Consider the following 22292-nt stretch of genomic DNA (forward strand, 5'->3'; position numbering starts at 1 on the left):
CTCTTATTACTCGACCTTGTGGTGACCCGATTCGAGGTAAGATCCACATTATTATAGTTCGAACTCTACTAACCACTAACTTATTTTATTTTATTTTTATATATTTGTTTACATTATTCGATTCGACCTTGTGGTGACCCGATCCGGGGTAAGATCCACATTATTATGGTTCGGACTCTGCTAACCACTATTTTTTATTTTTTTATTTTTTATTGCATTATTCGATTCGACCTTGTGGTTACCCGATCTAGGGTAAGACCCACATTATTATGGTCCGAACCCTGCTAACCCCTAACCGCTAACTTACTAACATTTTATTTTATTGCACAAACTAACCCCTAACTTTTAAATTTATGCAATTTATTTCTGTTTTATTTTATTTATTTTCCAACACTTTAAATTTCAGCATTTTATTTTTCTTCCCTTTAATTTTGCTATATTTTATTTCAGCTTTTTATTATTTCGAGCATTTTATGTATTTGCATTTAAGCATATTAACCTACACTTCATTTTATTTTAGTAACTGTTTTTTATGATTATTCTTTTAGCCACTGTTTTAGATTATGCTTTTTATTTTATTATGATTTGGATGTGATATTTACAATTTATTCATTTTTAGTCATATTTTAATTTTGGATTTAGCTACTTTTATTTTCTTGCATTTTAATCATGGTCATTTTATATTAATGCAATTAGGTCCTTTAATTTATGTTTATTTCAAGTTTTTTTATGTATTGTTTTTATTATTGTACTTTTTTATTTTTATTTTAATTAAGTTTGTTATTAATTGTTTTGTTTCATGGTTTATTTTCTTAGATTTATTTCTAAATTAGATTAACATTTGGATCAAACTTAGAAATTAGGAGTTCACATTAGTTTTAATTAGGGAGAAATTCGAGTCGAGTTTTCGCATAAAATGCCCGATTACTCGAATCGGTTGCTCAAATTTTAAAATTTATTAATAATTAATATTTTCTAAAAAAATTTAGGTTTAATAATTTAGATAAAAATTAGATTAAATTAGTCCTCAACTTTAGAAATTATTAATTTAGGTTTAAGCTTTTAATTCTTTTTGAACTCGATATTTTATATCTTGACTTTTTAGTCCCGAATTTCGATTAGAATTTTATTTTTAACATAATTAATTAAGATTAATATTAGAGCCTCCACTTTTAGTTAGATTTCAAACTAGTCTTTTAATTTATGGAATAATTCGATTTGGCCCTCGCCTAAATGCTCGAAGGACCATCTCGATTATTCGATTCAATAACCGGTTTAAAAATCAAATAGGATTAATATGAGAACCTATACTTCTAGGTTTGAGCCTCTAGGTCCTTTAACTTTCATGATTTGAAACTTTAAGCTATAAAAACCTTAATTTACTTTTAGTTTAATTAGGACAAATAAAATTTTTGTTGATCGCATTTTATTTTTAACTCTAAGGCACTGTTCACTTATTAAGGAATTAATAGTATATCTCCCGCAATCATGCTCCGAGGGTGACTACTGGTAATTTCCAAAATAGGTCGACATCATTTTCAAAGATTACATCATGATTTTCTGAAAACAATGTAATATTCGGTTATTAGGCACAATAGCCTATCTCCCGCATTTACACCTAGGACCAAATACTATCGGTTTCAATAAACGAATATGCTTTTCAACTTTGCATCTGTAATGTTTTCAAATTAAACAAAGATCAAATTGAAAATTTCTGATTTTAAATATAGGGTAACCAACTAGGTACCAATTTTTGGGCTCTTGTGGGGGTGTTAATCCTTCCCCACGCGTAACTGACTGCCGAACCCGATTTCTGGATTTTCGTAGATCCCCAAAACTCTGTATTTTGATAAAAAAAATGTTTTATTAAAATCATCCGGTTTTTATGGTGTCACATTTCGAAAATTATTTTCAAAGAGAAAACCATCGATATCGGTCTTTCCCCGCCCGGGTGAAAAATTGTGTCGACAACTAGGTTACCCAGAACCATTCTCTACTACACACCATTCGAAGTGGGATCCACCAAAAAGGTAAAGGCCACTGAATCCTAAGTAAAATTCACCCCATCAGGTGAATACACTGAACTTCCCATATCAATCCCAACCCAGAATGACATCACAACATGTTATACATGAATTTCGATTAGATCCAAATATAAAAATATTTACATAATATAAAAGTCAAAATGTATAGCATAAATTCTAAAGTCGATATATAACATGTGTCACATAACATATTTATCTGGATTGAATTTAATACAATAATATCACAGAACAGTCATGCTTCAAACCAATTTTCAACCAGTCAAACAATTATCACATAACATATTCAGCAACAGATGAAGACACACATAGATTCAGATACATCATCACAACATCGATAAGAATTTAATTATTTCAGATTCAACAGAAAAACTATTAAACAAAATTAAAACGGTTGTAGCACGGCAAGACATGCACCTTAAATCGTATAACAATAAATATACTGACGAGCAAAGACTTTTGTGGTCGGAATCTTGAGTCGAAGGTTTCATTGGAGAGGGGCTACACGATTTTAGAAAAGATGACTAAATTAATAGTCGAAGAATGAAACGAAATAATAAGAGATAAGATGAATATGTTATCTCTTTATTTATGAACAATATATAGAGTTTAGGGAAAATAAAAGTATTTTATAAATTGATAAGATCAAATTCAACTAAAATAGAGACAGAGATAGAAATCCTATTTAAAGATCAACTCTAACATAGATAGTTTACAAAATATATTTAAAATTAAAATAAATAATAAATATAATAATATATAAAATAAACAATTTAAGATAATAAGATAAATTTATGAGATAAAAAAGAAACAAACTTGAAATAAAACAAATTTCGGAATTACACTTTAAACAGAATTCTAAAACCGAAAATTTGAAGAAAATTTATTATAAAAATTAGTTGGTAAAACTACAAGATAAGCCAATATCTTTTTAGAATTTATTCATTTTGTCCAAAATTAAATAATTGAAGCCAATAAGAATTTTGATTTATCGAGACTAAAATATTAAATCTGATTTTGGGTGTGACAAGGACTGTGATATTATAATTGAAACAAAATCAAAATATCCTCGTGTGAGGAAAAATGAGATTTTTTGTTGATTTTTAAATGTTTAAAAATGTGTAGTGTGAAAGTGAATGTTGTAATTCAATGATGCAACATACACATTTCAAATGTGTGATGCAAAGATGTATTTACAAGGGAAAATGTATGTTAATGATACAGTTGCATACTCTCATGACTGATTGTGATGCTAAGATGCATGGAAAGTCTTTATTCATAGATCCTCTTTGATTTTATTGACTTCATTCTTTCTCAACTGGAGTGTATCTTCATATGGATCAATTCATTTTCTCACGCCAAGTTTTCATCTGGATCAATTGAAACATTTTTTAAAATATGAGTTCACTGAGGATCTAACAAATCAATTACTCTTTTAATGTTTTCGAATTATAACTCTTTAACAAGTGTCAAGATTAATGGTGATTCCAAGGTTTAAGTTAATTTGAGAATGAAATATGTTTTAGGGATCAATTCTTGATAAGATATGATTCTTCAAACTCTGAACTATTCAGGATGGTTGTTGTGTCTTGGTAACTTCGTGTACGTCTTTTGAAAATGTTCACCAATTCAAAGCTATTGAGAATGATTTTTTAGGTGTGTGGAACTTCATCAAAATTCTGTGGGATCATTTCTTGTATGTCAGTCATTTGACTTTGATTCAATATTCATCGGTCTTTTTAGGTTTTCATCTTGAATCCGCTTTTTGGTTACATGTTTTTTTTGCGGGTTTTCACATTGACTCACCTTTTATTATTTCATTTCCTTTTTTTTTTCAATATTCGAGCAAGCAATTAAAGATTTAGAAATCTTCTATGAATAAAAAAGTTATTGGAATTCGATGCATTTTTGATGAAACAGACACTAGATTAGCATTCATGAGATAAAAATTAATGAATTAAAAATTTTAGGGTCCCATGAATTTCGATAGTCACCGATGACGAAAATTAGTGACGGATGAGTGGTGACCGACAACGAGGGCTTCGATTGGATTAAGAGTTAATTTGATATTTATAAAAAAATCAATGGTTAAATTAGTATTTTATCTAAATTTTAAAGTTAAATTAGAAATTTGTCTAATAATCAAAAGTTAAATTAAAAATTATTTTTTTTACTAACACGTCACATCATCAAATTAATAGGAGTGAATGGCTCAATGATCAAAATGTAACGAACCGACAATGTAAGTGAGCAGAAAACAACTTTTTCAAAACCCGTGATCAAACTAAGATAGGCTAGAAACAAAAGTTATCATCATTGTAGTTGACCAAAAAATAAAATATTCTCGAAAGATTGAAAAGATGAAAACTCTTGGCATCTTCGCTAATGTTGATCGTTGATACCCTGAGCAGGCGCACCTTCCTCCCCAAAGATCGCAGCATCTTTCACTAGAGCAGTCGAATCGCAGTTGGTGACCCCAAAACCCAACTCAGAGGAATCTACTTGACTCAACTTTTAAATCCAGGGAAGCTATTTTAGTTTTAGAAAAATGGACCCATTATCTCTATTTTTAGTGGCGATTCTCTTTTTTCATAGCTCAGAGTACGTTTTAGCAGTTGCAATTCATGGGATATCAAATGTTAATCCCAGTTCACTTCTTGTCAGCAAAGGATATGTTTTAGCCATGGTCTTCTCATTGGTCGAATACTTTTTGGAACTCCTATTATTCCCTGGACCTAAGGAACATTTGTGGGTCAGTAATCTGGGGCTGCTGATGGTTGTTGTAGGGGAAATTGTAAGGAAACTGGCTATTGTAACTGCGGGTCGGTCTTTTACACATTTGATTAGGGTTCGTCATGAGGATCATCATAGGTTGGTTACTAGTGGAGTTTATGCATTCGTTCGTCATCCGAGTTATTGCGGTTTCCTGATTTGGTCGGTTGGTACCCAGATAATGCTTTGTAATCCCATATCCACTGTTGGTTTTGCTGTTGTTGTTTGGAGGTTTTTCGCTGCACGGATTCCTTATGAGGAGTATTTTTTGAGGCAGTTTTTTGGGGCAGATTATGAGGAGTATGCTCGAAGAGTTCCTTCTGGGGTTCCATTTGTGATGTGAAGATTTTGGATTATGTTTGTAGGAACTGACTGAAGAGCATTTTTTTGGTGTGATTTGAATTCTGTAGCTTGGGGCTTGGTCTTGTTTTAATAGTAGTAGATATTAGAAACTTGGCTATTATGACCACGGTTAGTCGATTAAGCATTTGATTATGGAACATTGCAAGGTAGCTTGATGGAGTTTATGGATTGGTTCATCCTATGTGTCATTAAGGTTTCTTGTTTGGTAAATTTGTAATCAGATAACGCTCGGTTATCCTGTGCTAGTGATAGTTTTGCTGTTATGGTTTGGCAGTTCTTTGCAAAGGATCCCTTTCGATGGGCTTTTTGTTGAAGGAAATTTTGGGGGCAGATTATGATTATGCACAAAATCTTTGTTCTGAGGTTCCCTTTGATTTGTACATATTGTTTTAGCATGACTGGCATTGGTTTGTATAAGCTTTTTCACTGAGGAAAAGGAAACTTAATTTCGTTAAGGTATAATAAAATCTAATCAGATTCTTCGTAAGTTGTTTAGACGGAGTTTGTGGATTCCTCATAGTCGAGGGCATAAGGTGTCTTTGTTTGGTAAGTGGATACTCAACTAATGTACCTGTTCTTTATGATACGCTGATGCAGGTGTGTGTGTCAGGCATGGTCATACATCCAATACAGTTATGTTAATTTTCTTTTTTCCAAAATTTTCTTTTATTTGGAGGGATCGATGATTGTGTTAGTAGGGTTGGTATTGGATTGTAAAAGATGCTCAAGTGACAGAAAAAGAAAATTCTTAAGGTTAAGGTATAGCTTTCCACGACAAACATCATAAGTTGTCGAGACGGAATTCATGAATTCATTCATCATCGAGGTCATAAGATTTCATTGTATGGTTAGTAGGTACTCAGTTTATGCTCTGTTTGATCCTGTTTCAATGGTTAATTTGCTGTTGTTGTATGGCAATTCTTTCTAACAGAGGATCACTTGTGAAGGGATTCTCTTTGAGGAAAAATGTTTGAAGTGTTTGTTCTGGCTTGGGGTTGTGGGGTTTAGGTTCATGGTTTGGATATCAAAATTATCAAATTTGACGGGTTCAGACATGATCCGACTCTATAGGGTTAGATATTTTATATTTAATTTTAAATAATTTTAGACATGTTAGTGGCTACATTGAATCAGGATAGTGTTTCTATGCATTAGGAGAGGCTTCTATTCTCGCCTGCTGCTTTGTTTTGCCTGTGTGATTGTGCACTGGTTTTTGTTTGTTGGCCGAAGGGCTTAGCATTCTATTCAGTGAGTTTTGTATTGCTACTTTATGTAGTTTAAGGCATATGTTTTACGGTGACCATAGTGTTTTGTTAAGCCAAGTATTCATTTACTTCCAAAAATATCATTTTCATTAGGCTTAATTGAAAAATAAGCGTTCGAACTATACTTCTTATTTGCATGTACACGTGTTTTCATCTTGATTATCAACTTTGTCCATAATTGATCTCAATAGAATAAGGGCAGTTGCTTTCCGAGGAGAAGGGATTAGAGGTTATTATTTAGGGTATTTGAAATTTTAGGGATTTATGGATTTAGAGGTTTCGGGTAACGGCAAAGATAATGATCAGACAACAGGTGGGTAGTGACGGATATGTGGCCGTTCGGCGATGGCTATCCGAGATGGCCTGCAGCGATAAAGTTGGGTTAGGTCGAGAGGTATAAAAAATCAGGTTCATTTTGGGCAGGTAAATTACTTGTACTAAGATATCTCCGAGGATGGGCTTGACATATTAATGAGTTTATTATACTATCTCGTCTAATAAAAACAGAAAATATTTTTTAGAACTCGTTAAAGTGCCATTAAAATAAATATATATTAAATGGTCTTTAAGGCCCTTAAACTTTTATATATTTATCTGAACGTTTTTTTGCACACGATGGGACTCCTAAATTTAGGTGGGGGAAAATCAATATAACCCATTGACCAACATAGTCAAATGTTGATCGTCATAACACTTACATGATAGTTCAATAAACTTACATGACAATCTACGAATCTGATATTGATGTGACATTTCACGATGTTATTGTAGTAGACAGACTTAATTAAATTTTTATTAAGTTAGAGGGTCTAAATGATTTTTAGAAAATTTGATGGCCTATTTAGTTTTTTAGAAAAATTAAGAAATTATTTAAATTTAAAATATAAGTAATTATTAAGATATTCAAAACATTAAATATAAAAATATTAAAAAATAAATTACTAAAAAATAAATTTAAGAATAACATTGAGTGTAAAAAAAGCTTAAGGATCAAATTAAATTTTTTGAAAAAGTTTGAAGATTTCACATCATTAAACCAAAAATTATGGTTAGAACTATTCATAGCCTTGTAAATTAAGTTAAAAATCTAAATATCGTGTTTTCCTATTTTTAAAACAATTTTAATGAAAATACTGAAAATATCTTTTTTATATTTTCAAAATTTCAATTATTTTTATTTTCTAAAAATTACTTTTTAATTTTATAATCAAATATGTTTTGTTCAATATTTTAGAAAATGAATATAACATATATTTTTTAGAACTAAACGCACTATAAAACTGTTGTTTTTGACAGTGGAATATAAATTTATTAAAAGGTATATTTTATTATATTGTTTTTGTGATTATTTTTCCTAAAAAATAAATCTAATATAAAATAGATTAGTACCAAAGTTCATAAAGTTCTTTTTATTAAACTATATCAAAATTTTATATTTAACATATTATTAATATAATCAGTGTATTAATAATATGTTCAAAGCAATCGCATACTATTTATGATTAATACATACAATTATATTTTATGTATATATGTCTAATTATAAATCCAAATTTATTAGTATTCTATTTAGTTTTAAAAAGATTAAATTGACAAAAGTTATAATACTGAGGGGGAAATTGTTCAAAAATTGCTATTTTTTTTATAAGAATGTAATATTAGCTAAGAAATAGGAGGTCCATAAATTATATAATATTCCTAATCAACTATATGAAATCTTATATTATGACCAAATTTAAGAGTTAATTGTACCATGTATCCCCAAACTATAATTTTTATTTTAAATTGATCTCTAAATTATGACTCATATTTTAAATCGATTCCTAAACTTTTGAACATTCCAAATTCATCACCAAATTATGAATCTATTTTAAGTTAGTCCCCAAACTTTTGAACATTCCAATACTATATATATATATATATATATATATATATATATATATATATATATATATATATATATATATATATAATATATATATATATATATATATATATATATATACTAAATAAAGTTGGCAGACAAAGTGACAAAGCATCCATCCATAACAGGAGTTGCATCTATAAACAAAAACACCACTAATGATGATCAAAACACACGTCAGAACACCCCCTACAAGTATTGTCAACTTCATTAAAATATTGTGGATAAACTAATACCATTTCCCTCGCCTAAAACTATGCATTGGTTCAGGACAAAAAAAGAACCAAAACCAGCGAAGGAAATAGGTCATAATCCACCATTTCCCATCTTGTTTTCTAAAAGCAATTGACGATATCCGTGAACCATTTTCTTTCAATACTTTACTGTGTGCAATTGAGTATTCTAGTTGACGATGATAACGGCCGATTCATTAAATAATTAATATCTCCAGATTTCCACTAACTAGATTCATTAAATAGTTGAGTCAGCAATGCATATATTAATTATAAATTGATTAATTTTTTTTAAATATATACTACCTTATAATCATTCCAATTATATAAAAGAAAATATTGAGCATATAATTGAACACAACACAATAGCCTTATTTTGTGCCTAGCTAGCCAGGGGAGTAACTAAATTGCAACTGCAACATGACATGGACTGGTTGGATATTGGCCTCTGTTAGGTCATATCCAACAATTGGGGAATGTTCATATTTAATAAAGTTTTTAGTAAACTACACATTTAGTATCCTAATTATCACTTTTATTTTGTTTTGGCCACTTAACTATTTTTTGTTTATAAATCATATCAAGCGTTACATTTTGGTTACTCACTATTAAAACATTAATGGTGATATTGACGTGCCATCATAAGGTAATATCACATTATTATTGAATTTTTTAAAATAAATATCACTTCAATGATTTTGTTAATTTTTTTAACGGTCGGTGACTAAAATGAAATTAAAACGTAATGTCATATATGATTTTGAAAATAATAATAATTGAGTGACCAAAACAAAATAAAGTGATAGTTAGGATACTAAACGTGTAGTTTTACCCTATATTTTAACTAATAATCTTAATAGTTAGTTTTATTAAATTAAAAAAGAAATACAATAAAATTATAATCTCAAAAAAATCTATAAAAATAAGTAAATAAAATATATTAATCAGTCATTTCTCTTAAAACAATCAAAGAATTCGATATTAAGCAGGTTCCTGCTGTTCAAAAATAAAAATCTTGGACGGATAAGCATAACACAAAGGAAGTTTTTAGTACGCATAACAATGAACAAGGATAAGATGTAAGAGACTTGGTGGAATGATTTGATATTTTGATATTTCTTCGGTTATACTAGAAATTGCAACCATAAAACATTTTAGGGTAAAGTACACATATGGTCCCTCAACTATAGGGCATTACTTTATTGAGTCCCTCGACTATTAAAAGTTACAAAATTATCCCTAGACTATAAGATATTGCTTTGTTGAGTCTCCCGACTACTAAAAGTGATAAAATGGTCACCCGACTATTCATATGTTCCAGACTCGTCATTTTTTGTTAAAAAATTGACGGTCTTATGAACTGAACGTTAACTTGCTAACTAAAATATGATAAAATCATATTTTAATGATGTCTACTGGTACCATCTTTGCTTTCAAACACTGACTCGACAACATAATGATTTTAGCACTAGCCCGATGACATAATGTAAACAGAGACTCGATCAACAAAATACAACTCAAATGATTTTGGAATCAAATTTTATCATATCCCAATGAGCATGTTAACATCCAGCATAGATGGTTGCCAATTTTTTAACGGAAAAGGATGAGTTTGGAACATATGAATAGTCGAGTGACTATTTTGTAGCTTTTAATAGTCGGGGACTCAACAAAGTAGCGTCTCATAGTCATGAGACTATTTTGTGACTTTCGATAGTCGGGAAACTCAACAAAGCAATACCCTATAGTCGGGGACTATTTGTTTACTTTACCCAACATTTTAAATTGGGTAAATTATAAAATTTATCATTGAACTTTACTCTCTCTCCTATTTCACTCACTAAACTTTAAAAGTTTTTAATTTCCTCACTGAACTTAATGCATTGAGTTTTTTTGTCACTCTGTCGTTAAATAGTTAACGACGTTAAAACGACTCTGTTTTAAAAAACAAAATTTTCACCAAAACGACATCGTTTTGCATCTATATAACAACTCGTTTATAACGCTGTAAGTGAGAAAACGGTTGAGTGACAAAAAAATCCAATGTATCAAGTTCAAAGAGGAAATTGAAAAGATTTTAAGTATAGTGAGTGAAATAGGAGAGAGAGTAAAGTTCAGTTACCAAATTTGTAATTTACCCTTTTAAATTTTGTTCATTTAGTGAGCTGCATATCATATGGGTTGAAGCACTTGAGAGTTGAGATTGTTTGGATTCTAGTTTCTTCACACCACACAACTTCATATCATAATTCCAAAGAGAAAATGTCAAAGATGCATCATTTGAAGCACTTGAGATTGTTTGGTCAAAATCATGTGGGGTTGTGAGGCCATTTTCTGACCTCAAATATAGCAATAGAACTGTCATTTCTCTATTGATCGTGAACCAGTTTCGTATTTCAAATGCATTTTTCATTTGACTTTCTTTCAAATCATATGGGCTGTGAGGCCATTTTCTGACCTCAAATATAGCAATAGAACTGTCATTTCTCTATTGGTAGTGAACCAGTTTCGTATTTCAAATGCATTTTTCATTTGACTTCCTTTCATTAATTGATCAACTTCTGAATTTTAACAATGCACCCTTTCTTTTTCTTCGATGGTATCAATCATGATCATACAAGAGACTCCACTAACAATTACAAATTTATTATACTCTTATTAAAGTAATAATATTTTTGCTTTATTCGTGCTGTAACCCTCGAATTTTGTTCATTTCTCCATTTCAATATCTAAATCTTGTTTTATTCTATTTTAATACTTGAACTATTATTGCACGAACCAAGTGATCTTAGTGGTAAAAGAATTGTTTTTTTTTAAGGTCTCAGGTTCGCTATTCAATAATGCGAGGGGTATGAACATTCGATCTCAAATTGTTGAGAATTATCTTTAAACATATACAACCTTGTACTAACCCAATATTAATCAAATAAAAAAAATATTTGGACTATTATTTTATTATAGTTTATCTTAAAAGGTTAATTGTTTAAAAATAAAAATAATAATATCAACTGGAAAAAACACAGTACGTCTTCACTTCACGTCATAGGTAATGTCTTCTATTACGTATCATGTTTTTATTAAATGATATTATCGTATATTTTAATGTCGTTAATTTATTTCAATAAATTAAAAAAAATTAGAGTTTAAGTATTAAATTGAACAATAAAAAAGAGCAATCACATTTGGTCAGATGGCAAGCTGCTCGTCTTTTGTTCCCTTATATTCTTTTAAATCATAGGCTTTAGACCCATTGGGAGCACTCTTATTTCTTTCTTTAAAGTTCCCGTTCCCCATTCCCATACTCTCCCGATAAAATTAGGATTATATTTTAAATTTGTCAAAAAAATTAAAAATTAAAGAATAAAATATACAGATCCTCTAAATATAGGACATTACTTTATTTTAAAATTAAAATTTGAGTCTATAAACTATTTAAAATTATAAAATAATCTTCCAATTGAAAATATAAAATAGAATATTTTGAAAATTAAATGGAATATTATACCTAAATTTAACGGTTGAAGGTTTGTCGCGTGAAGTGAGTGTTGTAGTGCTCTGACTTCATAATGTTGAAAACAATATTCACTTGCTTTGTTTTGGTGGGCTAAAAAACATTCCCATTATTAAGAAATATGGTTGGATATTTGATCCCATGAATAAAGCGATTTTTAAATGAATTGTTGTTATTTTTAGAGTTTTTAAGTTTGAGCACCAACAACTATAAGATATTTGAATATTTATTGTCAAATGGTTGAATGTGTATTTACTATCAAATAGTTAAAAGTCTTTAGAAAAATAATTGTATTTCATCAAAACAGATCGTGGACCTAATTTTATCGTTAAAATCATAATATCAATTACTCATTTGTGGTTATATTTTAGAATTGCATTATCCATTCCACTCCAACATTAAGAAAATATTATATCATTTTCTCTCTATTAGATTTCATCATACTCAATATATTAGTAAAATATATATTCTAAAACCCTTATTTCAATCTAATTATCATCGTTGGTAATAGTAACGGATATATAATTTTATACTAGGAGACGAACTTATAAAATTATGGGGACAAAAACAAATTACTAATTGAAAATACAAAGAAAATATCTAAAACATATATTAATTTAAAAATTTTCAAGGGTGGCTGTCACTAAGGTCGTCAATCGACCAAAATTTCAACATTGCGAGATTAATCGAAACTCTAACGGCCAAAACTCCTTGCTTTTGTGACGATTTCTCTTGCAGGACGCAAAGTATATGACCAACGTCTTCTATTTCTGCGACGATTTCTCCCATCGTGTATTGAGGGTGTGATGAAATATGATACATGAAGTGGCCGATGGCAAACTGTAACACCCTAAACCCGAATGGGCCTAAAGTGCTACATTGGGCTATTGAGGCAACCACTGGAATTTTAAACTTTTTTTGTTTCCATTTAAAACATGATATATTTACCAAACACAGACATCCAATATGTCATGATCATGAGAGATGTAGAAATCGGAGAAGACAGATGAGAATTAGGGAAATTGGAAATAGAGTTAGGGATTTCAATTAAGGAGAGGTTAGGGATTTTAATTAAGGGGAGGTTAGGGATTTCAATTAAGGGGAGGTTAAAGACAACTGTATTGCCAGCTAGTAAATGGTTGGTACAATGTAAATATATAAGAAATGTACTAGGTAGGGCTGAAGGCATCAAATGAATGAATGAATTCTCAGTTTTCTTGAATCCCTTTTCTTCTCTTCTTTAATCTCCAATTCCTCAATTTCCTTCGATTATTCTTCTTCTATCGCATGGACATAACAATTGGTAATCAGAGCCATCATTTCTTGGTAGCTTGAAGCAAAAAAAGCAAGGCATGGCAGCCTCCATTAATCTTTCTTCTATTCAGAGGCAACTTGACGATCTCACGAAGATGATAAAGCATACAACGACTAAATTAACCCCTCCTAAATGGTGGTAGAAACAAGACAGTCAGTTGAGTATGTTGGAATAAAAAATGGCGTCGCAGCAGAGAGATGTGGAGCACATGTTACAGTTGCTGACTGGTAAAAAGTGTGAGGAAAAACATGATGATTCCCAAGTGTTCGATAAATTGCCAACACCAAAGGTAGATGTACCAGTGCAGCAGAGCTACCTGTGGTACAGTTCAAGCAGTGATGATTCTAATCCTCAGGCATTTGGTGCATATGTATTCCGCCCTAACGGCTCATCTCCAATCGTTATTTCATGATTAGTTCCATTGAGGGTCACTCATGGACCCCTAGTTGATGGAGTTTACCAATAGTTTAATGAATGAATCTACCAGGTCACCAGACTTTACAAAGACAAAGAGCATGCTAAATTTGAATTCACTATTGGTTCGATTCCCACGGATGACATTGTAGGCAAAAAGATCATTACTCTGCTGATAGCAAATATGGCCACAAACAAGGTATTTCATACTGATTCTAATGGGAGGGATAAACTTGTAGAAGATGATGACCCTTACAAGTTTAGATTATTGCTAATGGGAATTAATCTTAAAGATGCGCTAGTAGAGGTCGAGAAGATAATCGGAAAGGGCAGTGGTTTTGTTGCTGTGGAGATTCCATTTACTCCTCCTGCCAAATGTATTTTGGAAATCTCGTTGGAAGAAGCCCGCCAACTTGGCCATAACTATATTAGATCCGAGCATATTCTTCTTGGGTTGCTACGTGAAGGTAAAAGTGTAGCAGCTCGTGTTCTTGAAAATCCAGTGGACGTCGAGGAACGATAGCCAACCAATTCAGAGAATGCTCAAATGGTATCTTCACACTTTGTCTCAAGAATATCATGGATAAAGAACTTATTAAATCATGTGGACATGGACACCCATGAATTAGTAGCAAGTCTGCTTGGAATTGCTTTCTCTTCTCTTCCATTCACTGTATCTTCTGACCTTATATGTGAACTGGTCTCCTTATTCAGGGGAACAAACAAAAGGTTTGAAGCACAACATGGAGCATTATGTGCTACAAGATATGTCACTGTTGATTGTGTGTCTAGATCACCTTCTATCCAAGAGGAACTATTGAAAAATACTCTTAAATGCCTTGTTGACATTGTTAATTATGAGAGTGCAACATTGGCCTCCATTTCTATGCAAGCACTGGGCTATATTGGGCTGTCTGGACTATTACCTTAACTTGTCCATGATTCTAGTTCAGTTAGCATTCTGGAGCTTTTGAATGAAAGGATAAGTAAGCTATTCTCTGGTGATGACACAAAGGCAATCCAGAAAATTGTTATCTCTATCGGGCATATGTTTTGAAAGAAACTTCTGCTTCTAACATGAAAATTGCGCTTGATTTGATTTTTAGTCTTTGCTGTTCAAAGGTTGAAGATATTTTATTTGCAACTCGAGAAGCTCTATCATTTCTCTGGGGTGGTGTTCCTGTAACTTCTGATGTGATTCTCAAGACCAACTATACTTCACGTTCCATGTCTTCAAATTTTCTTATGGGTTATATGAAGTTATCTTTATCAAACTATAGTTCTGATGAGAAAAATATAGCCAGTGAAGATTGATGTATTATGATTAGAGATACTATCAGTATAAAAATATTTGATGTTCTTTTGTATAGTAATAGAAAAGAAGAGCGTTGTGCTATAAGTGTCTGGCTTCTATCACTAACAATGTATCGTGGTTATCATTTCACCATTCAGAAAATGCTTGCAGAAATTCATGAGGCCTTTTCACACCTACTTGGTGAACAATATGAGCTTACACAGGAGCTTGCATCCCAAGGCATGAGTATTGTCTATGAACTGGGTGACACATCAACGAAGAAAAACCTGTTTGATACACTTGTTACCACTTTGACTGGTTCTGAAAAGAGGAAAAGAGCGATCAAGTTGGTTGAAGACACGAAGGTATTTCAAGAGGTCACTATTGGTGAAAGCCTTAGTGGGGAGAAACTTAGCACTTACAAGGAGCTTCATAATCTTGCAAATGAGATAGGACAGCCATAATTAATTTATAAATTTATGGATCTGGCTAATTATCAAGCCTCACTAAATTCCAAGAGAGGTGTTGCTTTTGGATTTTCTAAGATAACCAAGCAAGCTGGTGATGTTTTTCAACCACACTTAAGCATATTGATTACAAGGCTTGATCACTACCAATATGATCTTTTTAAAAATGTGCAGGATGCTATGGCACATATATGGAAATCACTAGTGGATGATCCTAAGAGGACTATTGATGAAAATTTGGATTTTATTTTTGATGATCTTTTAATACAATGTGGATCCAGGCTTTGGCGTTCTCGTGAGGCATCTTGCCTTGCCCTTTCAGATATTATACATGGTCAAAAATTTGATCAGGTTGGGAAGCAATTAAAGAAAATATGGGTGGCTGCTTTTCGTGCCATAGATGACATCAAAGAAACTATGCGAAATGCTGGTGACAAACTATGCCGTGGTATAACCTCACTAACAATAAGGCTCTGTGATGTGTCCCTTACTGAAGAATCAGATGCAAGCCAATCGATGGATATTGTTCTTTCCTTTTTGCTTGCAGAAGGCATATTGAGTAAAGTTGACAGTATCAGGAAAGCACTATGGGAGTTGTTAGCTTCAATCATAAGAAGAAAAAATAATGGGCAGTCTATAGTTCACTTAATTCTCAAACCTAAGGAAAACATGAATCAAATGTTAAAGGCATGGGGTATGAAGGCACAAAGCAAAATGGAAATTTATAGAAATTTGAAGATCGGGGGCCTAGTTTACTTGAAATTTCAGTCTTACCATCAAACCTCACTTTCTCTTCGAAAGGGATTAAAGCTGGTAGCAAGGTTCTATGGTTTTATAGAACTCGACAAACGTAGAGAGCGGGAGCAAAATCAGATGCAGTGGATGAAATTAGGACTGGAAAATGTCACTGTGGTAAATTATATTATATTTCCAGCACAATTCTTAGATTTTGATCCTTGGGGACAAGGATCATTTCGTGGGGAGGGTATTGTCATGATCATGAGAGATATAGAAATCGAAGAAGATGGAAGAGAATTAGGGAAATTGGAAATAGGGTTAGGGATTTTAATTAAGGGGAGGTTAGGGATTTCAATTAAGGGGAGCGGTACTGCCAGCAGTGAGGAAGTCACGCCAACATCACCCAATAGCACCTGCAAGGGAATCTAACTATTAGAGACAGCTGTATTGCCAGCTGGTAAATGGTTGGTACAATGTAAATATATAAGCAATGTACTATGTAGGGCGGAAGGCATGAAATGAGTGAATGCATTCTCAGTTTTCTTGAATCCCTTTTCTTCTCTTCTTTAATCTCCAATTCCTCAATTTCTTTTGATTATTCTTCTTCTATCGCAGGGACATAACACAATACTACTATAAAAAAATACTTAAATGAATCAGAGCACCGTGACATATATTATAAATCAAAATAATTCAAACTCTGAGTTTCAAATCCAAATACAATAATAAGAGTCCTATGAATATACATGTCCATTACAAGTAACCATACAATACTCTGTAAGGAATGCTGGAAATCTTGTTGCGACGATGTTCCTCTAATGATTCAAGTTATTAACTTGCAAATGAAAACATCCAAACGCTGAGCTTACAAAGCCAGTAGTATAATCACTAATATAGAGAAACATTATAAATCTCATAAACATAAGCATGCTAAAGACATGATAATAAGCAGTAGGTACATGCATGATCATAATCAAGTGCTACCTACTTAAGGTTGAACAGTTCTATCACAATACAATGAATCTTATGCTTCCATTAGTCTTCTTCTAAAGGCCTCTCCATGAGTATACATATACTGAGCCTCTAACCATAATATGATACAAGATATGCATCATCATATGCAATAGTTAGCATCACACAACATAATGATAGTACCCGATGCCATCATAACCGTTTGGTACTAATCATACAACAACATGTAAGCATTGTGGTATGGTTTGGGTCACATCAGCATCACGAAACTCACACCTCTTTATCTTACGAGGTACCCTGGGTAAGATCTGGATCACATAGCATCAACATCCTACATCAAAATGACACACCTTACCAAGTACCTAGGGTGAGGTCTGGGTCACATAGAATTAGAGTTTCACACCCCAAATAACACACACTACAAGTGCTAAGGGTGAGATCTAGGTCACAAAACATCAACATTTTACACCTAGCTAATCTATTACTCTAGAGTACTCGAGATGTGTCTAGGTCACGAAGCATCATAGCGACATCTAACTAGCATTTAAAGTACTCTCGGACTAATTTGAATATATTCAATATTCCTCAAATAATTGGACGATCGTCACATACACAAGTAACTCGAGTGTCCTTATCGTTTCCCGAGCGTTAAACAAAAAAATAAGTCTTATGGAATATTACCTCATAAGGTTCTTATAATTATCACACATATAACATTATTATCTCTTGTTTATTACCAAGCTCTTCTATAAAGCTAAACGTCTCATCACACATCAATTAATGGCACACAAGGGCAATCAAGGTAGTTCGACTAGACACTATCATAGTTCCTCACAAACAGGTGAGGTCGTCTCCTCACCCACCACTATCTCGCTCTTCCTTTCATCTAGAACGTTATGTAAGAGCTTATTAGTCTTTTTATGTTATATGCACTTAAGGTAATTAATATTCATCGCTTCCCATTTAGTACATTATAACTAGCCTGACACTTAACTCAGGGTTGGTTATTTGATAATGACTCTCTAGTCACTCTCATTACACTTTTCCTCAATTCACCCTTGAATTGGAGGGCAATTTGCATGTCATCTCTTTATCGATATTCACATGGTACACGATTTTTCTATCACATTATTTGAATGGTACACCATCCCACTAGTAAGCATATCCTTCACAACGATTCATTATTCACAATTATCAGTTAAACATCCCTATAAGGGTATTTTTAAAGTTTCTTACCAGTTAAGGGTATTTTGGTGATTTATTCCACATTAGGGTATTCTGATCATTTACCATTCTCAAAGGTATTTCTAGTCATTTAACAACTTTCAGTATTTACCTCAAGCCTCTGGTATGGATACTGAACCTTTCAGTTTGGATACCAAGCCTCTAGTATGGATACGTGCCTTCTGGTATGGATACCAACTTTCTAGTATCGAAACCAAGCATCCGATATCGATACTATTACCCTTAGTATCGATAATAAGAGACCAATATCAATACCAATTCTGTAACACCCTTAACCCATATATGCACTCGTATACAAGTCAAAGATGTCACATTAGTCATACGAAATATTTACTATTTAAATACCGATAAAATTTTTTATTTCTTTAAAATTTTCAAAAATGTATTTCTTTATTTTAAAACAAATAGTTTCATAAAATCATAATTTCTATTTAAATGTAAAAATTAAAATTGATTTAGATAACATTAGGCAGTTCTATATTGTAACGTATCCTAAATTAAAGCTGTCAGAAATCTGCTTGATTTGAAAATTGTTTCAATCATAAATAATTACGATCTAAATAAATAATATTCATAACTTAAACAAAAATATCTCAAACAGACTCGAATCAGAGTAGTTAGAAACTTATTTAATATACATGCCACAACTAAATAAATTAACAGACAAGATGTCATTACTTACTGATTCTGGTGACATAAATGATTCTTTAAAAAATGATACTGACGCACTCCCTATTTTCTCCTCCTAGCTTGAACCTACATGTGAAACACTAATAAGCTAAGTTTTTATCTTAGTGAGGCATAAATGAGCATAATAAAACATTAAAACATTTACTTAAATATCCCAACGTATATAACTGAGAACTCAATGTATGTGAGTACTTTGAGGTTGTGTACTGTAATTACAGTCGAAACTGTCGCGTATAATTTTGCACTAAGTGCCAAGTAGAATATGCACTGAAGTGCCACATAGATTTATCCCGAAGGACTACATAGAATTGTCCTGAAGGACTACATAGAATTACCGTGAAGGACCACATAGAATTACCGTGAAGGACCACATAGAATTGTCCCGAAGGATCACGTAGAATCCCTCTACTCTTGGCATGCCAATTATACCTCTAATTCTCATAGCACATACTTTGGGCTTTAACCATATAAGTATTTCACATAGCACTCCTTAGTCAAATTATCATTTATTCACATAGAACATGTACTCATAGTAATGAAATCAAAACAATGCTTCTAAAATACGATTTAGGTCAAACCATAAAAATTAATATAAATAATTATTCAAAATTCTATTCTAGTTAAAAATCATTGGAAGTTGACTCATCAAAAGTCTTCTTCCCTTGTATTAATACATTAAAGTAGTATGCACTCACATTTGCCTCACTTAAGCCCTAATAAAAAATCATTTTCACTTTCGCCCAATCTTTTTATTACGTCGATTCGTTCGGTATTTGTTTTCGATCGCAATCTACACGTTAGCATAACCAAGATGAATATCGGAGCTCATTTAATTGTTAACAAATCAACATTTACATAAACTAAATGAAACACCTAATTCACAATTTCAGGCTGAACAATAGCGATACTCTATACCCAGTACCAATACTTCACTTCTATGGTACTGATACCTACCTCAGTATCGATACCCAAATTGCATTATGGAATTTCCTTCTTCAATCACATGAGAATCATTTTCAAATATCCTCTATAAAATTGTAATGACTTCTTTGACTTATTTTCCAAACTGTCAATTTCCAACTGATATTCTTATTACATACCTTGAATTTCCTTGTTTCTTACTAATCTATATAAATATTACCTCATTTACTAATAACTTTGTTAGTGGGGAGGGGGTCATCGAGAGTTTCTTTGTGAATCTTTTTAATAATAAGCGAATTCCAAGAGATTTCAAATTCATAGTAACTTTTCAAATTCTACTCAATCACGGCTCGTACATATACTATACTTTTTATCGTGCCACCTTTATCTTCTTTCGGAATGTTTAAACCATTAATCAAGATTCTACTTCGTGTCCTTCCTTTATCTTAATTAAATCAAAATATTATTAGGAAAATACAATTATCGTTGACTTTCGCGTACGATTGTGAATTAGATTCCCTAACACATAAATATTAACGAAACCTAGTTCAAATTCAAAAGTATTTAATAAAACTAGCATTAATCACTTCGAATTATAATATTCGATCGAAAATTAAAAAGAAATGATTATATACGTTTATCTGTGAAGCTCGTCAATCCTTATTAAATAATCTTTATCAATACAAATCATTTTTTCATTTTAATCGTGGAAGTTAATCGTTCGCGATTGTTTCTTATAAAATCTTTCATTTTCTCAACTCTCTTTTTCAATCATCATAATCTTGTAATCCTTTTGATCCTCTCTGAATCATTAACTTTGAACAACCATTTATTAGGGCCTAACAACGAAAATATCTAATTTGTAACCAAAATTATTATAAATCATCGAGTGCAACTTATACGCTATTTATCCTTGCCTTTGTAGCCCTAAAACATTTAACCATCATTCTATATTCCAAAATCAATTCTAATCAAACATTCCTCTATATTGATATCATTGTTTTCCAATTGAGTGAACTATACCATCTCAATTTACTCTTTACTCATTCGCAGAACATTCCTTTTGCAACATGAAGAAAATTTCATACGACACTAACCTTTCTAGAATAATAAAATAGAGTTTCCTCTAGTTTATTCAAATTAAAAACAATTATGATCTTCCTTTCTAAGTTATCAAATAATATCACTGACACTGACATTTCTCACTATATCATTACACTATCGAATTTACTCGTATACTATTCTATATTAATAAAAAAAAACAAGCAGTATTCATCTAATCACTTAATCACACCAGATCAATAATTTGGACATCCAATGACATGTATATATTTTTGACACTTTTTCTCTTCAATTTAGGCCGAGAATTGACTAAATTTGTAGCTCTGATACCAAATATTATAACACCCTTAACCCATATATGTACCTGTATACAAGTCAAAGATATCACATAAGTCATACGAAACATTTACTATTTGAATACAAATAAAAAAATTTTGTTTTTTTTTAAATTTCAAAAATGCATTTATTTATTTTAAAACTAATAATTTCTTAAAATCAGAATTTCTATTTAAAATTAAAAATTATAACCCATTTAGATAACATTAGACAGTTTTATACTGTAGCGTATCGTAAATCAAACCTGTCAAAAATCTGCTTGAATTGAAAATTGTTTCTATCATAAATAATTATGATTTAAATAACTAATATTCATAACTTAAACAAAAATATCTCAAACAGACTCGAAACAGAGCAGCTAGAAACTTCTTTAATATACATGCCACTACCAAATAAATTAACAGAGAAGATGTCCTTACTTACTGATTCTGGTGACATAAATGATTCTTTAAAAAAATGATACTGACACACTCCCTAATTTCTCCTCCTAGCATACACTTACGTGTGAAACACTCACACGCTAAGTTTTTAACTTAGTGAGGCATAAATGAGCATAATAAAATATTAAAACATTTTCTTAAATACTTCAGGAGAAACATTGAACACAAAAAGCAAGATACATTTCATAAAAATAATATATATTGTTATGTATTGTTCAATTCATATTAATTTGTTTAAATAGCCCAATGTATATCACTGAGAACTCATGGTATATGAGTACTTTGAGG

At 31.5% G+C, this 22292-nt stretch overlaps 1 protein-coding gene and 1 pseudogene across 1 annotated transcript; both read left to right on the forward strand.

The window, feature by feature from the left end:
* The first annotated feature begins 4394 nt into the window (after nucleotides 1–4394).
* Nucleotides 4395–5532, forward strand: LOC120143878 (protein-S-isoprenylcysteine O-methyltransferase A-like). Its single transcript, XM_039158110.1, has one exon. The coding sequence runs from the start codon at nucleotides 4591–4593 to the stop codon at nucleotides 5155–5157; it is 567 nt and encodes a 188-aa protein (XP_039014041.1). The 5' UTR covers nucleotides 4395–4590; the 3' UTR covers nucleotides 5158–5532.
* An 8854-nt stretch (nucleotides 5533–14386) lies between these two features.
* Nucleotides 14387–16767, forward strand: LOC120143319 (annotated as a pseudogene).
* Nucleotides 16768–22292: the final 5525 nt, after the last annotated feature.

This window comes from Hibiscus syriacus, unplaced genomic scaffold (assembly GCF_006381635.1).
Source record: "Hibiscus syriacus cultivar Baekdansim isolate YM2019G1 unplaced genomic scaffold, ASM638163v2 tig00000205_pilon, whole genome shotgun sequence".
NCBI classification, from domain to species: Eukaryota; Viridiplantae; Streptophyta; class Magnoliopsida; order Malvales; family Malvaceae; genus Hibiscus; species Hibiscus syriacus.